Source organism: Xyrauchen texanus, chromosome 21 (genome assembly GCF_025860055.1).
Source record: "Xyrauchen texanus isolate HMW12.3.18 chromosome 21, RBS_HiC_50CHRs, whole genome shotgun sequence".
In the NCBI taxonomy this organism is placed as follows: domain Eukaryota; kingdom Metazoa; phylum Chordata; class Actinopteri; order Cypriniformes; family Catostomidae; genus Xyrauchen; species Xyrauchen texanus.
The window spans coordinates 5,670,749-5,690,110 of NC_068296.1; the positions used below are offsets into that span (position 1 = coordinate 5,670,749).

A 19,362-nucleotide genomic window follows, 5' to 3' on the forward strand; every position below is an offset into this window, starting at 1 on the left:
ACAATTTTTCCCCTAAAAGTTTTTTAGGTTTCTAAAAAATTCTAACATATACATTGAATTAGTATGAGCATTCCCTAGGTAGAAAATCAATCAGGATATTGAATTATGACACACATCGCAAAAGTATTCCTGTATGCATTCCATCATGATTTTTTTGCCTAGGCCAGACACATACACCCACCCACACTGTTTCTGTTGGGTCAGTCCTTTGTTTAATCACACATTAGAAAATAAATTTTTAATTGATTGAAACCCAGAAGGTGTCTAGATAACTTTGCACATTTAATCATACCCCCCAAAATCAGATATCAAAAAAGTTGTGAAATCCCCTCAGTGAAGAATTTTCCCCACGCCACATCGATCCCACTTACTCCCTGGGCGTATTGGATTTTTGTGACAGTTCCCAGCGGTTGCAAAGGTCACATTTTAAACAAGCTCCAGAATGAATACCTGACAGCCCAAATGTCTACGGAGTATGTGTCACGAACGCTGGTGAAGGCGCCTCCTCCCTCAGCCGTCAGAGATCGCTTTCACCTGAATACTGATTATTTAAACTACATTTCCCCACTGCCCGCATACCTAGGTATGATTAATCCCCAGCTGTTCTGTGTTACCCTGCCCTATTTAACCATGCCGGTTTAATCCTTCTTTGCGAAGTCTTGTTAGCCCCGGCGACATTACCAAGCAAGTTATACTCTGTCAAATTCTATAGTTATTCTGTGTGCCAACCTAGCCTGTTACTTAGACCTTGCCCGTTTGCAGCCTGCCTTGTTTACCTCTTGCCTGTCTCGTACCACGATCGTTTGCTGCCTGCCCAGACCCCTGCCTGTTCTAGTTACGCTATTGCCTGCCTGTTATATTCTCTGTTTGCCTGCCCACGACCTTGCTTGTACGACTTGTGTTCTGCTATTCAATAAAGAACCGCAGATGGATCCCAACTTGCCTGAGTCTTCGTTACAGTATGGATATTAATCAGCACCCTGTGTGCGGGGCCCCTTTTCAATTGCACCCCCTGTTTTGGGGCCAGACACACATACAAAGGCTAAGTGAAAGTCTGTTACAATGGAATACAATTTGTTTAAGTTCCGACACAATGTTCACATTACTTTAAATGTGCTGTAAGCAATGTTAGCCATTCTTCCACCATACTTTTTTATTCACTATTTTAATCTTAGTTGTCAAAAGTTATGATAGTAACATAGCATCCTAGCACAACACACTGACAACTGATAAACTGACCCTCGCGTCTTCCTCCTTCTTTGTGAAGAGCAAAATTATTGAAAGTGGCTCAAAGTCCTCTCATCGGCTCAACAAAGAATGTGAAGTCTAGGACCATCACAAAGACAAGTGTGATATTTCAGTCACCTATTTTTCATTGATATCTATTAGGGATGTGCATGAGTAATCAACTAGTCGAATACTTTCACCAGCTAGTCGACTATTTAAAAACACTACTCGAATATTGCCAAATAATTTTTCCTTTGCACATTTGCCTGGCATAGGCAAAGCTGACTTGTCCTGTATTTTCCCTTTGGATCTGTCAGCAAATATCACAGTTACAATTGGGTCCACTGGGGGGCACTGTGAATGTTTGTTGTCAAAGTGTTGGATGAGAGAAGAAGAAATGATGGCAGCTTTATGTCTAAAGCCAAGTGTGACAATACTTATAATATTTGTATTCTTATTGAATTCTAATCTATTGGTTTTCTGTTCTGGTTGGAGTCATGTGAATAAGGTTCTGTTTGTATGGTAGAATGAATAGGCGAAGCGGTACGAGAAACTCTGAAGCTTAACATACCTCTATGTGCATAATATACTGTATGTCAGCACTGGCAGAGTGCCTTTTATAAAAAGCCAACTTTCAACACTTGTTTTTCTGAATTATAACAAGTGAAATAATAAAAATGTGATAGCCTTTATGTAGTCTCTGAGTTTATATATGTGCATAACCCTTATACCTTCAGTATTGGTTTCTATGTAAGCTCCAGGTGAGTGCAAATGCCTTTAGTTTTTTTTGAGTGTTTGTTTTTTTCTAAAAGAAAAGCATAGTTAGTTTAATTAGCTTATTTTTAAATCATTTTTGGTCATGTTTTTTGTATAAAACAAATATAAATTTCACACTCTCTGTTGAACAATGGCCCAAAATGTCTGTCTTTTGGATACATCAGATTTCAGTCAGACCAAGTGTATGTATCAGAAATATAACTTTTTTACAAGGCAATATTTCCCCCGGTGTTATTTTAAACTTTACCCACAATATTTTCAGTGATTTCACTGTATTCGGACAGGTTGGCGGAATTTCCGGTTGTAACTTCATTTTCTTCTGCCCCTGAATCTTTTTCCTGCCTGAGTGTCCTTGCAGGATGCCCATGTCTTCCGTTAAGGGAAAAAAAAATTATTTGGAAAATAATGTGGTCATTAATTCATTATTGTTTGCACAACCAGAAGTTCCGCCAATTTCGCCCACAAGGCATCATGGGACTCTGGAATATTGTGGATAAGGGTGATGTTTTTTTAGAGCTATATATTTTGCATCTATTTATGCCAAATGTTTATGTGTGTGATCTTACTGGATTGTTTAAGCTATTGTGATTTCTGGAGAATGGGTAGAAAGCTCCAAGCTGCATCCAACGCAAGCACATCTCTTCTTCAGCAGGATTGAAGAAGCCACAAATATCAGCGCCGGTCTGGAACATAAGCGTCATAGAGAGAGACCGAGAGAGCAAGACTCAATTAGAGTTCTTTGTTAAAGCAGGGACATAAGAGCCAACTCCAAAACATTAATAAATGAACTCTAAAATCTGTGTAAAGTATGCGTGCTACTGTAATGCACCCAATTGAAAAAAAACAAAAACATTATTTAATAGAAATAAAGAACAAATGAAAAACCAATAGCTGCGGTAGTATGAGAGAGGCACTTACGTAAGAGATGCCAAAAATGCTAAATTCCATCATGCCTGACAGAGAGAACGAGAGAGAAAGAGAGAGAGTTAGTTTATTCAATCCATTGTACACATTGTTAATCTCAACATTTTTTTTTCCAACAACAAACAAAGCAAACAAACTGACAGACCATGACTTTATGAAGGAGCTGGGTTAAAAAATAAAGGGCAAAGACAAACTAGATTTGTACATTTCTGATGAAAATGTGAGCAGTTCTTGTCTGTACAAAACTCGCTGCCATGATGTTCCATTTTTTTGGGAGCTTTGCCATGCAGTACATAGGGTGTTCTAAGTTATTGCTAGGTAGTTGTTTACTGGCCCAAGTAAAAAGAGCTCTATGACATTCAGGTCACTAGATATGCCTCAGATCCCTCCTTCAATGTGAGTCTATGGGGTTTTCCATGCATTTTATTGTCTATCAGGTAAAAATTGTAAGTCGAGACCGACTAACTAAATGACAAACAAAATTACTTTTATGAGCTGATTCTTTTGAATCAATATGCAAAATGCAGTGCTACCAGTGAAGACCAATTCAAAAACAAATGTCTCCAAAGAGAATCTACACTGTTATTGTGTTATGTAATGTTAAACTTAAGGCTTGTAAGACTTCAAATGCATTTGTTGACTAGTTGTTCATATGACAGTGTATAGAATTATATTTCTCATTTCCATATATTTATTCCTCAAAAGTACTAAGACAATCGTAAATGGAACTGAATTGGAATCTGAACCAGAATGATTAAACTACTGATGATTCTTAATCCTACTATTAATTATATACTTGCATACCTATAATGGACTTTAAAAGCTGGTCCCAGGCTGATACGTTGTCTCCCAGCCAATGTCCCGCCCATTGGCCACTGGTTGGGTATGTGGAACGGGTGACTACAACACCTCTCTTCCCGGTAACATCATGGAGAGCACTGTGACACACACACAAATACCCCAGGACTCAAAAACTGAATTCAACGACAACCAATAAATAACTTTACAATCTATAAGCCAATGAGAGCTTTATTATCCTCCAGTGGCTCAAATATGGAGACAGAGGAATGGAAAACTCACTCATAAGTGGGTTTGGTGTGAGACCAGCCATACAAGTTGTGGACATCGTAATGTCTGACCCGTGTGCCATCAGGAAGGATTTGCTGACTGTTCATGCAAAGAGTCTTGTGGTTTAGACCTTTTTCTCTGGATTCCAATGCTGAGAATAGATTACAAACATACACATCAAGAAATGGTAAATTACTCAATCTGCTTGGAAAACCGAATACTACTACTTTAAATTCTAAAATATATATTACTGAAGCCCTAGTTAAGTTTTCAGAGTCCTTTTGTTAAATCAAATATGAACCAATTATCCATTGGTCACTCATAGCTGTAAAAGTTGTTTAAAGACTTCATCTGGAAGAATTTGACCATTGGTGTTGTAAAATCTCACCATCCAAGTCTATACATGGCAGCCTCAGGAAACATTGACAACAGTTAACATCAGTGTTGAACTTACAGGGCATGTATGGAGGATTTTCCAGATTGGGATCCCCAAGACAATTCTTTCCGACGGTACCATGGACAAAACTGGCTGGCTCGTTCATGTCCTAAAGGACAAAAAAACATATGTACAAAGGTATCAACCAATTTATTGTCCACTACTATGGAAATGTATCTTATCATAATCATAATTAGATAAACAAATAACTACAGTTACATGTAAAATGAAGACAAGATTTGTCAAAGTGCACAAAATTTAGCGTTACTCAGCTGATTCTTGAAATTGTTTCACTTTTTATTCCAACGTAGAAAATTAAATAGACATGGCACTCACGATCCAAATGCCGTCAAACTTCATTTTGTTGTTGTAAAAGTCCTTAATCTCATCGTGCCACCACTTAGCTGTAGACGTCTTCAAGAAATCAGGGAATGCCACGAAAGCTCTGAATTGCTAAACATTGGAATGGAATAGACATACAGAAACAAAGATGATTAAAACTAGGAAGGGGTTTATTTTGACATAACGACTGACTGACTGTGGACTATATCACGTATAACATGGCCCCCTAAAAAATATACAAATAAATGGACATGAAATAATTATTTGAGTCAAAATAACATTATTATGTGAAAAGAAAGAGACCACCAAGTCTCCAGAAACAGCTGAATTCTAAATTCGGTTTGCGTCAAAGTTCTTTTGGTGTTTTTTTTTTCTCTGACTACTCATTATCCCAATTATTACAAGACTACATGCCAAAAAAAATAAATAAATTGACATAAAATATTTATTGAAATTTACTTTACTTTATTTACTTGTAGAGATCGCAGAGTGATTTGAGAAGTCACAATACCCAGATGACCAGTGAAATATCACTAACATTATTGAAAAATATCAGACCGCTGGATGGCGTGATTGACCAATCAGAATCAATAATTTCAAAGAGCCATGTAATTATGTTATTTATCTGCTGATTGGCTGCTTTAATAGCATCTACTATGTGCTGGTTGGCTGATACAGTAGTGGGATTCCACTATCATCTCTTTTGACTGCATTTACATTGCAATCACAGTCCATTATATTGATGATTTCAGTATGAATGGACTTGAATTTGGGGTAACAAAAGAAATGATGTCGTTTGCTGACTACAGAGAACTGAGAAGCATAGTACAAGATAATGAGAGAGAACAATGGATAGAGATATAAAGAGCAAGCGAGAGAGAGAGAGAGAGAGAGAGAGAGAGAGAGAGAGAGAAGCATACCTCCACTTGAGTATCCCAGTCCAACGAATTGTCTACAGTGATATTGGGATAGTCAGGCCACACCTAGGGACAGACAAAAATAACAGCTAAAGTTTAAGTGATTCAGGTTACTTTAAAATATAACTGACTGGTACCACCGATAGTTATTTCTCCGCAGAAGAGGGAACCAGATTTCTTAAAACAAAACTACTCTATGTGGCCAAAAGTGTGTTAATACCTTCCTTTTTCTGTTTGACATACCTTGCCCCAGACAATTTCACTGCTAAGCTCTGGAGGCCATTTGATGAAAACGTCTTGCTCTATTCCATGGTCGAATGCAGGATAGGTATTTTCTGTTTCATTGGCTGATATAGCTGGGTCCTTAAGCACAGAAACGAAAAAGGCATATACCGTAGTTCAGTCAGGGTAAAAAATAAAATCTTACATCATTGTCAAATCTTGACATCAGTTCAAATGCATATTAACCTTTAAAGGGCTACATTACATTATATCTATTCTCAGCCTCAGACAGCCCATAAACAGGCTACAGTCTGTTCACTGAATAATTCATGTATATCGCAAATAAAGATGGTAATATTTGAATTTATTTTTACATGTTATCAACACTTTTAAGGTAAAACTAACTGCTCTGTTTGTCAAAGCTTAGAAGCATCGACTCTATATATTCAAGAACAGAACTTAAGTTTTGTTTTCAGAGTTTTGTCTGGGAAATAATCTGTACTTTACATAACTTTTTATTTGGGCTGTTGATTTAACATTTAAAGTGTGATTAATTATGTCAAAATTAACTAATTGTTAAAAAATACAATGAGTCATGTCGCTGGACCATTATAAGTAATATTCCTACCATCGTCACAATATAAGCTTGAGGTACCACCTGTGTTCAGCAGGGGGCAGTAAGTGAAACTCCAGCTGTATAGGCAACATGCAGCTGTACAGAGAACAAACCACTCTCAGGCTTGCTATACAATAGTGTTCTTGTGTTCAAACACAGCTAAACAGAGCACAATTCCGAATGCAGGGATCTCAAGATGTGTGTTTTAAGTTTCAAACTACATTTAACTAGACACAACAACCTCAAAAAGCTGTGTATAGGATGCAACACAACCAAAGTGAGACGCTCCAAAAGCATGTGTCTGAGGCATGTGTACACTGATGCATCCTTAGAATAGCCCTTATAATAAATCAATTTTGGACAGATTGACAAACTCATTTACAATATGGATTGCTGTGGACTGTAGGCTAATGATAGGCTTATGTTCAATAATATGGAAATAAACAATATATGCAATCAAAAGCCACTTTTTGATTTGCCTTATCAATGCGTCACTCGTCTGCTAAAATAATGTAATGCATTTCAATGATATGAATTATTCTACTTATATATTCTACTTATAATTATTTAAATAAAAACATTAATACTTTTTTTAATATTTAAATATTGAATTATTGTTATTTGAGCCCTTTTCTCAGCAAATATTTACACATAAGTGTAATTGCAATTAATTAGATTAATTAAATGGCATAACATGACATTAATTCGATTACAATTATTAAATCGATTGACAGCTTAAGTTTACTTTAATCTCTACTTCACTTTTAGACAGATCGAATTAAAAACTTAAAAGTGGTTTAATGCTGTGACACCTGTTCTTGGCTAGAATAAGCTGCAAATTAGACCAGATTTTATGCCGATAGTCTGACTACATTAAATCCTTGAATAGAAATCTCTCCTCTATGTTTCATCACTTTTTTTATATTTCCAGAATTTACATTATATTAATGAGCTTTGCTCTCATACCAGTTGAACATCCATTACCACTTTAGGGGTGACTTTAACTTTGTTTCGCCAGAGTAATCGCTAAAGGAGAAGTGTTTGTACCAAAATGAAGATGAAACGCATTCCCTCGCCCCTCATGCGGTCAACCAGAGCAGGGAGTCCTTTGAAGTTTTTCTGGTCCAGCGTAAAGTCCAGCTGCCTCTCCATGTAGTCAATGTCGGCATATTGCACATCCTTTAAGGGATCAAAGGTCGCATGTGAAGATCATTCAGTAACATGACAGTGGAATAAACCAAAGTAATCTCAGACTAATTAACTAATGCATATGAAAAATCTGTAATGTTTCTACTTGTGTTTATAACTGAAATGGAATGCAAATGCAAATGTAAAAAAAAAAAGGATTATGATGTCAGTTTTATGAAAAGATGAACTTTTATGAGTTGGTGACTCACTAGTAGCACAAATATGGCAATACAGAGAAGATGAATGACTTTTGTTGTCGTTCAAGGAAGTTGCACATTACCATGAAGTAACTAATTGAAATATTTACAGCGAGAAGTTTAATACTCCTGAATTTCTAATGCAAGTTGTGGAGGTCTATGAGAGTTTCTTACTGTAAGTGTACGTGCAGCATAACAGGCTTTGTAGCTTCATGTGTTTATTGTTGCATTCAGAGAGACATTGAAAGAGATAAATGCGTGCACACACACACAAACACACACACACACACACACACACAGAACAGTGAATTGAGATCACTTACATAGGGAATATCAGCAGCTCTCATTTCGTTGTAAAGATCTTCGATCTCCTGATCGTTGGCGTAGCCATAACGACAAAGCTGAAATCCAAGCGTCCAATAGGCTGGAAGAACTGGCCGGCCAATTATCTGTCAGACAAAATGCACAAACCAATGGGAAAAAAATTCTAGAAGAATTTTCATGAACATAAATATTAAAGTTGTTTAAGAGAATCTAATGGCCCCTCCTGTCAATGTGACAAGCAGGCTTTCTTCAGATAAATATTTATGTTTTTATTTTATGCATGCAAGTTTATGAATGTTATTGTGTGTGTGTGTGTGTGTGTGTGTGTGTGTGTGTGTGTGTGTGTGTGTGTGCATATGTGCGTGCGTGTGTGTGTGTGTGTGTGTGTGTGTGTGGGTGTGCGTGTGTGTGTTTAAATTGAGTATACTGTGGGCAATGAGGCAGAGACACTACAGCTGCTAGCCTCATCAAGCCAGGAATAACACACACAAACACACACACACCTCAGTGTACTGCTGGACCACAGCCTCTGGAGTGGGTCCCAGCATCATGAAGAAGTCCAGGATTCCTCCAACAGTGCGGTAGGTCAAAGAAGGAGTAGGCTGGAAGGTCACATCTAAGAGTAAAACAATCCCAAACAAACAGCCGCTGGTTATGACATCATCTCTGGGACTCAATGAGTTGGCCACACATATTTCTTTAACCACATACACTGAACGGAAATTGATAATAAGCCCCTTTTACATTGTTCTGATATATTTATGTTGGTCCATTATTATCTGATCGGGCACAGTATATGATAATGTTTAGGTCCAAAAAAGTTATACAAAATAAATAAATAAATACAATGAAAATATGCATATTTTTAAGATTAATGCTAAAATGTATAAGATTTAATTTTGCAAGCTTTAAAAAGTTTTTTTTTTTTTTTTCATTTTTAAATATACAGTGTATATATATATATATATATTATTTTTTTATTTCTTATTTTTTTTATTACTCAATTCAATTTTATGGAAATGTGTTGTGGCATTACAGTTTTTTGTGAATACTTAAACACTAACAGTGATTCTTGAAGCACTATCTCTGAAACTATTAACACATGTAGCCAATGCATTTACCAAGTGTGCTAAAGTGTGCTAAACTGAATGCACGTTCTCTGCTTTAAACTCATTTTGTAATTTTATAACACACTCTTTTGCAAAACTGTAAACAACTCACTGCTTTACACTCCGTTTGCAATATAGTAACACACATCTAGCAAAACTGTAAACATTGGTCTCTACATTGCTACTCTATTTTGCCAATAGCCTTTCCACATTGACACATGTGAAAACACTTTTAAATAACGAGTTCACTAACAAATCAGAGCACTATAAATAGCCCACAGTTTTATGGCAAGACCCACAAATAAGGCGAGATGTAATTGTTTTCTTTGTTTCATTCTTTTTTTTCTAGCAGAAATGTTTTAGATTTCTTCAACTGCACTTTTATTGTTTAAGGAGTGTTAAAACATTGGGAAAACAAATAAATAACTTTTTCCTCTTATTTGCATTGATAGTGTGTTATGTTCGGAATACACATCCATACTTTACACATTTGGATGCCTGTGTGTATGTGTGTTTACTACATGTATTACAACACTTTATTGCAAACTGTTATGCCCTTTCACACTGAAAATAAATAGAATTTATATCAAAATATAAATATAAAAAAATAGCCTATAATTTCAAAGACAGTGCCTAAGCGATCAGAAAAAAACTGTAAAATGTGCAAATGTAATTTATTTATTGCATGTCCAACCCCAGCTTTCTTGTCATTTCACATTTACATTTAGCAGTCTGTTTGTATGTGGTGAAGTCCTAAATATGCCTACATTCAAACTGAAGTGGCACTACTTTTCAAATGCTTCAAAATGCTACTCTACTACTGCAATTATCTGAACACTTATTTATTCAACTGCTTGTGTGTGTTTATATAAGAATTAAAATGTGCTTGTGAGGTAAAGTTGAATGCAGAACACTTTCTGAAAGCAAAGCTCTTTTATAACTCAGCAGCTCCACCATCCACCACTGGCTATCGGGAGAACCGGGACTTTCCTCGCTGGGCCGGCCGTGAAACGGGGATGCGATATGCCAAAGTGGGCCACGATATGATGAAGGGGGCCGAGATATGAAGAAGGGGGCAGCAAAACACATTTCCACATTCACGTTTGTGTTTCCGTAATTGAGGAAAGCATGTTTTCTGATACATATGTGAGCAGAAATGGAACACAAATATTTACTGTGTGTGCTGTTGTGTTTGTTTTTGTACTCACCCATAGCATTACTGTTCAACAGGAAGACACCATGAGCATTGTTTGATTTCTCTAGACCCATGTAGAAGGGATGGACACCATAACTGTTCAACTTAAGCTACAGAAAGAGAGGAAGAACATTTGAGTTTGTGATGTTCAAACATTTCAGTTTTCCTCAGTGCTAAAATGACAATTATGTGTTTTTATTTGGCTTAAATGAATGAATCCTGCAAATCCCTTCTCTCTGTTTTTATTAACCTAATTACATCTTTGTCTCTCTTTCTGAATGTAGCAATCTATTTTCCTTCTCTTTCTTGGGGCGTTGTGTCATTCAGTGAGTCAGAGAAAAAAGTTTGTTAGTGTGTTCAGTCCAGACGAGTGACAGCCAATGACAGGACGGTAAGCCCGCCTCAGCCGAGAGGATGCAGAATCATCACAGCGCCTGAATAACTTTTTTTGTGTCATTTTTTAAAAACCCACTAATAAGATACAAGTGCTCATGGCCCGTTCTTCAAGATATCTTTGGGGAATCTTTACTGACAATATATAACCCTATATATATATGTGTGTGTGTGTGTGTGTGTGTGTGTGTGTGTGTGTGTATATGTGTAGCAAACCCTGGCAATAAAGATTTTCTTCTTTTATGAGTTACAGTCCTTGAAGTTTATTGTCAATAAATTTTAAATAAAAAGCAACAAAAGCTTTTGATTTCCTAAAGGGAAAAAAATGGCATTTAAATTGGTGTTAAAGTTTTAGGTAAGGTTATAGGTTTCATAGTTTTATAGTTTTATGTTCAGTGTAAATGAACACATTTTTTATTTATTTTTTTGTCCGTTTTTAAATGAGAACTAAAACACAGTCACTGTACTGTGTAAAAGCTGCTTTATATGCTTAAACCCTTAAACGCATAACTCGGTTCTTTAGAGACCCAGAACAACTTCTCACCGCCTGTACCTCATCCATTTTTTGGAGTTGTGCCAAAACCTCTTTATTATTCCTCAGTATATCTCTTATAAATTGTGTATAAGAAAAAAAAGGTCAACATTTCTTTTTCTTTTTATAATAGTTTAAGTACCAAATGTGTATAGGGTCTTTAGAGACCCGAGGTATGGTGTCTGTTTTGTTTTTCACACTTCCATAAATTATATTTTTTATGATTATTATGACAGTAGTACACCCAAATGACGATAATTATATCATACTGTTCATGTGTTACACTTTCATGTGCTATAGTTTACGTCAATGTTGTTTCTACGTCAGCGAGCTATGTCAAATGTAAATCAAATCAATCACTGAAACATCAGCGCCACCTTGAGTAAGAAATAACAAATATAATATGTATATGTACATGCAAATGGGATACTGCTAATTCACCATTGTTGATAATTAATTGTTGCACAGAAAATCTATATAAATGACAGAAAGCGGGCCTGGGTAGCTCAGTGAGTAAAAACGCTGACTACCAACACTGGAGTCATAAGTTCATATCCAAAATTGGCCCAGTTGCTAGGGTGGGTAGAGTCACATGGGGTAACCTCCTCATGGTCGCTATAATGTGGTTCGCTCTCAATGGGGCGCATGATGAGTTGTGCGTGGATGCTGCGGTGGATGACGTGAAGCCTCCACACACGTTCTGTCTCCGCGGTAACACACACAAAGCCACGTGATAATTTGCATGGGTTGATGGTCTCAGACGCGGAGGCAACTGAGATTCGTCCTCCACTACCCGGATTGAGGCATGTCACTACGCCACCACGAGGCGTAGTTATGTTTTTCTTTGTGAGATTCATCTAGGTGAACCATTTTAATTGGTACAATTTTAACTGTAAACTAGGGCTGACTGTGAAGTGAAGTGTAGTTTGGATTGCACAAAAGGGGTTGTAAAATATCACAAAAAACCTGACACTCACCCCCGGAGGCTGATCCTTTGCAAACAAGCCGTATGTGTGAAAGTTGAGGTCATGCTTGTAGCTGATGTGCTCTGTTTCACCAAAACCATAGACATAGTTTGAGGGGAGACGAGTGGAAATCTGAAGGAACAAGTCAGAGAACGTGAAGCCTGGCATAGCAGAGTCCCATCTGGAATTAGAGACGGACAGTGAGGTATAATGCAATTTTGTTAATAACTGCATTAAATAATATATAATAAAAATTGGTAAATAATAAATAATACATTTGATTTAATGTTGATTTGAACCCCTAAATGTACCCCATCAGCATTGTTTAAAAATATTTTGTGCTAAACTACTCCTTACAAAACAAAACAACATTACTTTTAGTTTCTCCAAGAAATGAAAGATAAAGATGGAGAATGAGTAATTAAAAAAGTTTTTTTATATATATATATAACATTTAGGTTTATTACTCACATCATTTCATTTGTGCTCTTTCTGATCACCTGGATCCCAAATTGCTGTTTACTGATTTGGACCTTGTAAAGCCTATTGTCTTCGTTTGTCTCAGGTGTGTCTGGCAGGTTGATGGTAACTGGGACCTCGTAACGTTTATTGGATGGGTCAAAAATCTGGTGGAATAGGGTGAAAATAACTCAAAAGGCACTTTAGTTCTCAACAAAAACATTCTGACAACCTTCCTCTCATTCTAGTCATAGTCAGCGATGTCTAAAAAAATGCAATGCTCTTAGGCTTAACATAAGTAGAACAAAGTAATACAATTATGTTTCTCAATCTTAGTATTATTTCAATTGTATTTTTAATCTTGAAAAAATTACCTTCCATCGCAGGCTGTGGCTGGAAAGATACGTAATTTCAACTCTGAGCTTGTCGATGTCTGGAGATACAGAACGTTGACTAGGGAAATCAGTATTTCGGTCTAGATCTAAAGTCCAGCCACTTGCGGTCGGAATCAGGTTGGTGGCAATGTAGCCGTGGTCCTCAGGGTAAAAACACCAGGGCTCTTCAGCATTATCTGAAGGCTAAACATAGAGAGTAAAACATTTTTTTATCAAATTTGGTGAATAGTTACCCCAAAAAGTATTTGGACACTTTAGTCATTCTTAAACATGTCTGAATGTCATTGCATCTCATGACTGAAATATCAAATCAAGTGGCATCTGCAAACAAATGATGCTATAGATTTTCTCAGAAATAATTTCACTTTTCAGATTTTTCACTTTTCAGTGAAAATATATAAATAATAGCAAAAAAAATAAATAAATAAATAAAATTATTTTCTTTTGAACAATATATACAGTACTGTATGTACATTTCCGTGGTAAAAATTTTCTATAAGGTTGCATTTGTAAATATGAGGCAACATATTTGCATTAGTTACAATAAACTAACCATTACCTATACTTTCACAGGACTTCTTAATCTTAGTTAATGTTTCAACATACAGTACTAACACATAAAGAAGTTATAAACTAAAAGTTGTGTATGTTAACATTAGTTAATGCATTATGAACTAACATGAGCTAACAACGAACAATTGTATTTAGAAAATTAACATTAACCAAGAAAAATAAATGTTGTTAAAATTAACATTCATTGTTTGTTTGTGATAAATAATTTTCTGTTGTCATTATATAGAACCTTACATTAAATTAAATTAAACACTGTTAAATAAGGCAAAGTACTTCAATTTTTTTCGGCCACTGTATATCTCAAATAATAAATGATATAACAAAATTGTCATACTTAAAAATTAATAAACGTGAAATACAAGACTCTTTGTCAATATAGACATATATCAAACACTATCTATAAAATCAGCAGGGTTGCAAACTGAGCACTGTCTCTCAGTCTCTCTCTCTCTGACCTGCCAGATACAGCCACGGGCTTCGCATTTGGCCTCATCCCTGTTCTCCCCAGGTTGGCAATCGATGCGTTCTGAGACTTTGACCTCCCAGTTAATGGTGTAGTCCTTCCCAAGCTCCAGTTCCAGATCCCTCAGATACATCACCTGGCAAAAACACCAAAGATTTATACAGTATATACCGCAAAAGACAACAGTAGTATTCACGTAAGAACGCCACGAGACACAGTTGGCACCCCGGATGAGCTAGTCAAATGACAAAAATGACAAACGCCGCTGTTTTGTGAAGTCTTGTCTCTTTGCATTCATTGGCAGACATGCTATAACTCAAAGCAACTGACATTTTTTAATGTGCGATGTGTAGTTTAAGAGCAAGGTCTGAACGTCCTGTTGTCATTCCAAGACCTTGAGGAGAAAGCAGCACCGTTCATCACAGCCTAATGGAAGTGTGTCTGAGTGTATGTGCATGCTTTTGAGAGTACTGACAAATTCAATCACTGTTTCGTGAGCATCCCTAGACATTCAGTTAGAATGACAGGGCCTCTCCTGGGACCCTAGGGAATCTTTCTCTGTATTAAACTAAAGCTGGCCTCCAATTTGTGGGCATAGTTTGTCCTAATTGCCTGTAATTGGGGGTGACTTTTTCATCTTTTCCTGAAAAGAAAAGGTTAAAGAAGATTCTGTAAAGCCTTGGTTGTCTTTAAAATACAGGCGATGGCTTTCAGAGCAATCCATTGTTTTCTAATCTAGCTACTTTCAAATTCTGCTTGCTTCATACACACAATGACATCCGAAGATAACTGAGGCTTTACAGAATTCTCTGAAATTAGGTTTAAAATGGCCAACGAGAGCCATTTTGGTGGTGCATGGAAAATGGTGTTAAAAAGATGTTTCCAATATGAGACTGGGCTGTAAATTAGAAAACATTTCTCTTTGGAAAACCAATATCTTGAAACTTTTACCTTGTTCCCCCTTAATGCTCAAACACTATGATTATTACCTGCTTAATGAGATCATGTTGAATCTGGGACTCATTCAGTGCAGTAGATGTGGTTCCATCTGACAAAAGCACGTTGGAGGGACTTCCGTTCATTCCCAAGACTGTAATGTTCTCAAACTTCAAGTTGTTTGGATCGCTGTAACCATTGTGAACAACGTGAATTGACAGAAGACCCTAATAAAGCAAAAAGAATCAGACATTACTACAGATTAGAATTTTGTATACAACTCAAATGTAGCTTTAAATGTGCAAATTGATAGGAATAGTTCACCCAAAAATAAATGTTTTGATTATATGCTGACATTTTGTCTGTGAAACCAAAAAAGGAGACATTTTGAAGAATCTTTACATAGATATTTTCCACTACAACAGTTATTAGTGACTGACCACAACTGTCAAGCTCTGAAAAACCTAAAATCACCATAACGAACCACTACATTTGTCCAATACATTTATGCTTATTCCAAGTCCTCTGAATACATATGATAGTTTTGTATGAGAAACATACGAAATGTTATGTTGTTAATCACTGATAATCTCCTTCGTTAAAGCTCTGTAATCTAATTCATGAACATGTTCTGATTAAAAAATGGAGGATGCATCACACCAGGTTAGACGTCACTGAAGCTAAAAAGCCATTGGTTCTCACATGTGTCAGAACCAAACATAACACCAGTTCAAATATATAGGATTGAAAATGGTATTTGAGAGTTTCAGATAATGGGAAGATTTCCTGTCACATAATAAACCAACATTTTGGTCCTTTCTCGAGCTTGACAGATGTAGTCACTCACTATGAACTATGTCATATTATGGAAAAATGTTACTTAGCTGTGCTAAGATTCTCCCAAAATATATACTTTTGTGTTTCACAGAAAAAAGTATGAGCATTTTTATGTGAACTATTCCTTTAATGTCATCTTGAAATAAGATAAAGTGCCATTATGCAAACGTACATTATCCACAGAAAAATGGTAAAGAATGTGGTTGCCAGACTTGACAGTATCTAAAAGACCGAAAAACACAGTTATGAGAAACAAATACAATAGTAATCAGTTTTTCTCAAGAAAATTGGAATGTAAGTACAAATATACATATATCAACTTGTTTTCTTCATCTAAGTTTTGTATCTTACAGTGAACTGCTAGAGAAAAAACCCACATAACTTTTAATTATTGACAAACCCCTCCAAAAATACCTCTAGAATCCCCGTCGTCCCAAAATAGCTCGCCTGACGCTTTCTTGTTGTCATCGAGAGCGACAATCAATCCCATGGGATGACGTCGACTGAGGATACACACACACACACACACACACACACACACACACACACACACACACACACACATGTTGTGTTTCCATGTTTTATGGGGACTTTCCATAGACATAATGGTTTTTATACTGTACAAACTTTATATTCTATCCCCTAAACCTAACCCTACCCCTAAACCTAACCCTCACAGAAAACTTTCTGCATTTTTACATTTTCAAAAAACATAATTTAGTATGATTTATAAGCTGTTTTCCTCATGGGGACCGACAAAATGTCCCCACAAGGTCAAAAATTTCGGGTTTTACTATCCTTATGGGGACATTTGGTCCCCACAAAGTGATAAATACACGCTCACACACACACACACACACACATCACATGAACTCAAAACTTTTTTTTTTTTTTACCAAAAACTAAAGAGTAGGAAGAAATCAGACCCTTTTAAGTTTAGATTGGATTCTTGTTTTGAATAAAATGTAACAGGCTTCTACTGTAAGGAAAAATCAAATGAATTTTAAATAACTAGCACCCCACCTTTTAAATGTGATGCATTTGTGTATATGTCATCCCTACTTTGAATGCATATATACCCCAAAAATGCTTACAGTAATACAGAAGAATTCCATTTCTGTTTTTGATGGTGTAATATACTTATTGGGGAACAAATACAATAAACTGCCTAAGGAGCACAAAGAGAAGTTCAAATAATTTGCCTGAATAAAGCATTGCCTTATTTCTTCCTAATTTTAAATTGAATTTTCAATCTCATGCAGATCAACAGGAATGTGCTTGTAATGACAACACCTGAGAGAAAAAATAAAGACATACTTGAATGTTTGAAATAAGTGTTTTCAGAGTTTTCGGAAGTTACAATACCTGTATGTGGTGGTGACATCTGACTTTTGAATTGGCAGAATAGCTCCACCTCTCAAGTGTAAACCGAGTTTATCAATAGGCAGGGACATGTCAACCTCTTGCTTGCGTTGTGTAAATCTCATCTCCTATTAACACACAAAAGCACAACATTGTACATATAAACAGTATTTAGCCTTTTTCTTTGTTTGATGCTGAAATAGAATTAGAGGAAGGAGATACAATTTAAAAGAAACACTATTTTATATATATATATATATATATATATATATATATATATATATATATATATATATATATACACTCACCTAAAGGATTATTAGGAACACCATACTAATACTGTGTTTGACCCCCTTTCGCCTTCAGAACTGCCTTAATTCTCACGTGGCATTGATTCAACAAGGTGCTGAAAGCATTCTTTAGAAATGTTGGCCCATATTGATAGGATAGCATCTTGCAGTTTATGGAGATTTGTGGGATGCACATCCAGGGCACGAAGCTCCCGTTCCACCACATCCCAAAGATGCTCTATTGGGTTGAGATCTGGTGACTGTGGGGGGCCATTTTAGTACAGTGAACTCATTGTCATGTTCAAGAAACCAATTTGAAATGATTCGAGCTTTGTGACATGGTGCATTATCCTGCTGGAAGTAGCCATCAGAGGATGGGTACATGGTGGCCATAAAGGGATGGACATGGTCAGAAACAATGCTCAGGTAGGCCGTGGCATTTAAACGATGCCCAATGGCACTTAGGGGCCTAAAGTGTGCCAAAAAAACATCCCCCACACCATTACACCACCACCACCAGCCTGCACAGTGGTAACAAGGCATGATGGATCCATGTTCTCATTCTGTTTACGCCAAATTCTGACTCTACCATCTGAATGTCTCAACAGAAATCGAGACTCATCAGACCAGGCAACATTTTTCCAGTCTTCAACTGTCCAATTTTGGTGAGCTCTTGCAAATTGTAGCCTCTTTTTCCTATTTGTAGTGGAGATGAGTGGTACCCGGTGGGGTCTTCTGCTGTTGTAGCCCATCCGCCTCAAGGTTGTGCGTGTCGTGGCTTCACAAATGCTTTGCTGCATACCTCGGTTGTAACGAGTGGTTATTTCAGGCAAAGTTGCTCTTCTATCAGCTTGAATCAGTCGGCCCATTCTCCTCTGACCTCTAGCATCAACAAGGCATTTTCGCCCACAGGACTGCCGCATACTGGATGTTTTCCCTTTTCACACCATTCTTTGTAAACCCTAGAAATGGTTGTGCGTGAAAATCCCAGTAACTGAGCAGACTGTGAAATACTCAGACCGGCCCGTCTGGCACCAACAACCATGCCACGCTCAAAATTGCTTAAATCACCTTTCTTTCCCATTCTGACATTCAGTTTGGAGTTCAGGATATTGTCTTGACCAGGACCACACCCCTAAATGCATTGAAGCAACTGCCATGTGATTGGTTGATTAGATAATTGCATTAATGAGAAATTGAACAGGTGTTCCTAATAATCCTTTAGGTGAGTGTATAAAAATATATATATATATTATATTTACGAAGAGTTGACACGAAATTTCTAGCAGTTTCAGTTTCCTCTATAATTTATTTCAACTAATCGTTTTTTAATAATTTTTTATGAGTTTTCATTACCTCATTAATTTAGAGACTACATGGAATATTTGCAATTATAAAAATTCTGCAGGAATATATACTGTACATTTTTATTTTTGTCCGGATCTATCAAGTTATACAAAAGTACATAAAAAATGCAGTTCATGCTAAACAATTAATTTAATACACCTCTTCTGTAATTAACAGTTTTCAATTTCTAAGTTAAAAAAGCTGAAATTAGTAAAAGTAAAAATTTTCCAAGACCCCTTTAGACCCTCATGACTTTGTGTGAAATAAA

At 36.5% G+C, this 19,362-nt stretch overlaps 1 protein-coding gene across 1 annotated transcript in view; it reads right to left on the bottom strand.

The window, feature by feature from the left end:
* The window catches only part of LOC127661589 (sucrase-isomaltase, intestinal-like), a 77,174-nt gene that overhangs the window by 17,266 nt on the left and 40,546 nt on the right, over nt 1–19,362 (bottom strand). Inside the window, exons 20-39 of the mRNA XM_052152352.1 lie at nt 17,461–17,585; nt 16,510–16,598; nt 16,268–16,317; nt 15,312–15,485; nt 14,315–14,458; nt 13,266–13,469; nt 12,904–13,058; nt 12,445–12,613; nt 10,556–10,652; nt 8,742–8,854; nt 8,238–8,363; nt 7,577–7,708; nt 5,935–6,054; nt 5,695–5,757; nt 4,769–4,885; nt 4,451–4,541; nt 4,009–4,147; nt 3,733–3,866; nt 2,923–2,957; nt 2,571–2,687 (exon numbers count right to left, since the gene is read on the bottom strand). Coding sequence (XP_052008312.1) covers nt 2,571–2,687; nt 2,923–2,957; nt 3,733–3,866; nt 4,009–4,147; nt 4,451–4,541; nt 4,769–4,885; nt 5,695–5,757; nt 5,935–6,054; nt 7,577–7,708; nt 8,238–8,363; nt 8,742–8,854; nt 10,556–10,652; nt 12,445–12,613; nt 12,904–13,058; nt 13,266–13,469; nt 14,315–14,458; nt 15,312–15,485; nt 16,268–16,317; nt 16,510–16,598; nt 17,461–17,585 — 2,394 coding nt within the window. The remainder of the gene's footprint in view (nt 1–2,570; nt 2,688–2,922; nt 2,958–3,732; nt 3,867–4,008; nt 4,148–4,450; nt 4,542–4,768; nt 4,886–5,694; nt 5,758–5,934; nt 6,055–7,576; nt 7,709–8,237; nt 8,364–8,741; nt 8,855–10,555; nt 10,653–12,444; nt 12,614–12,903; nt 13,059–13,265; nt 13,470–14,314; nt 14,459–15,311; nt 15,486–16,267; nt 16,318–16,509; nt 16,599–17,460; nt 17,586–19,362) is intronic.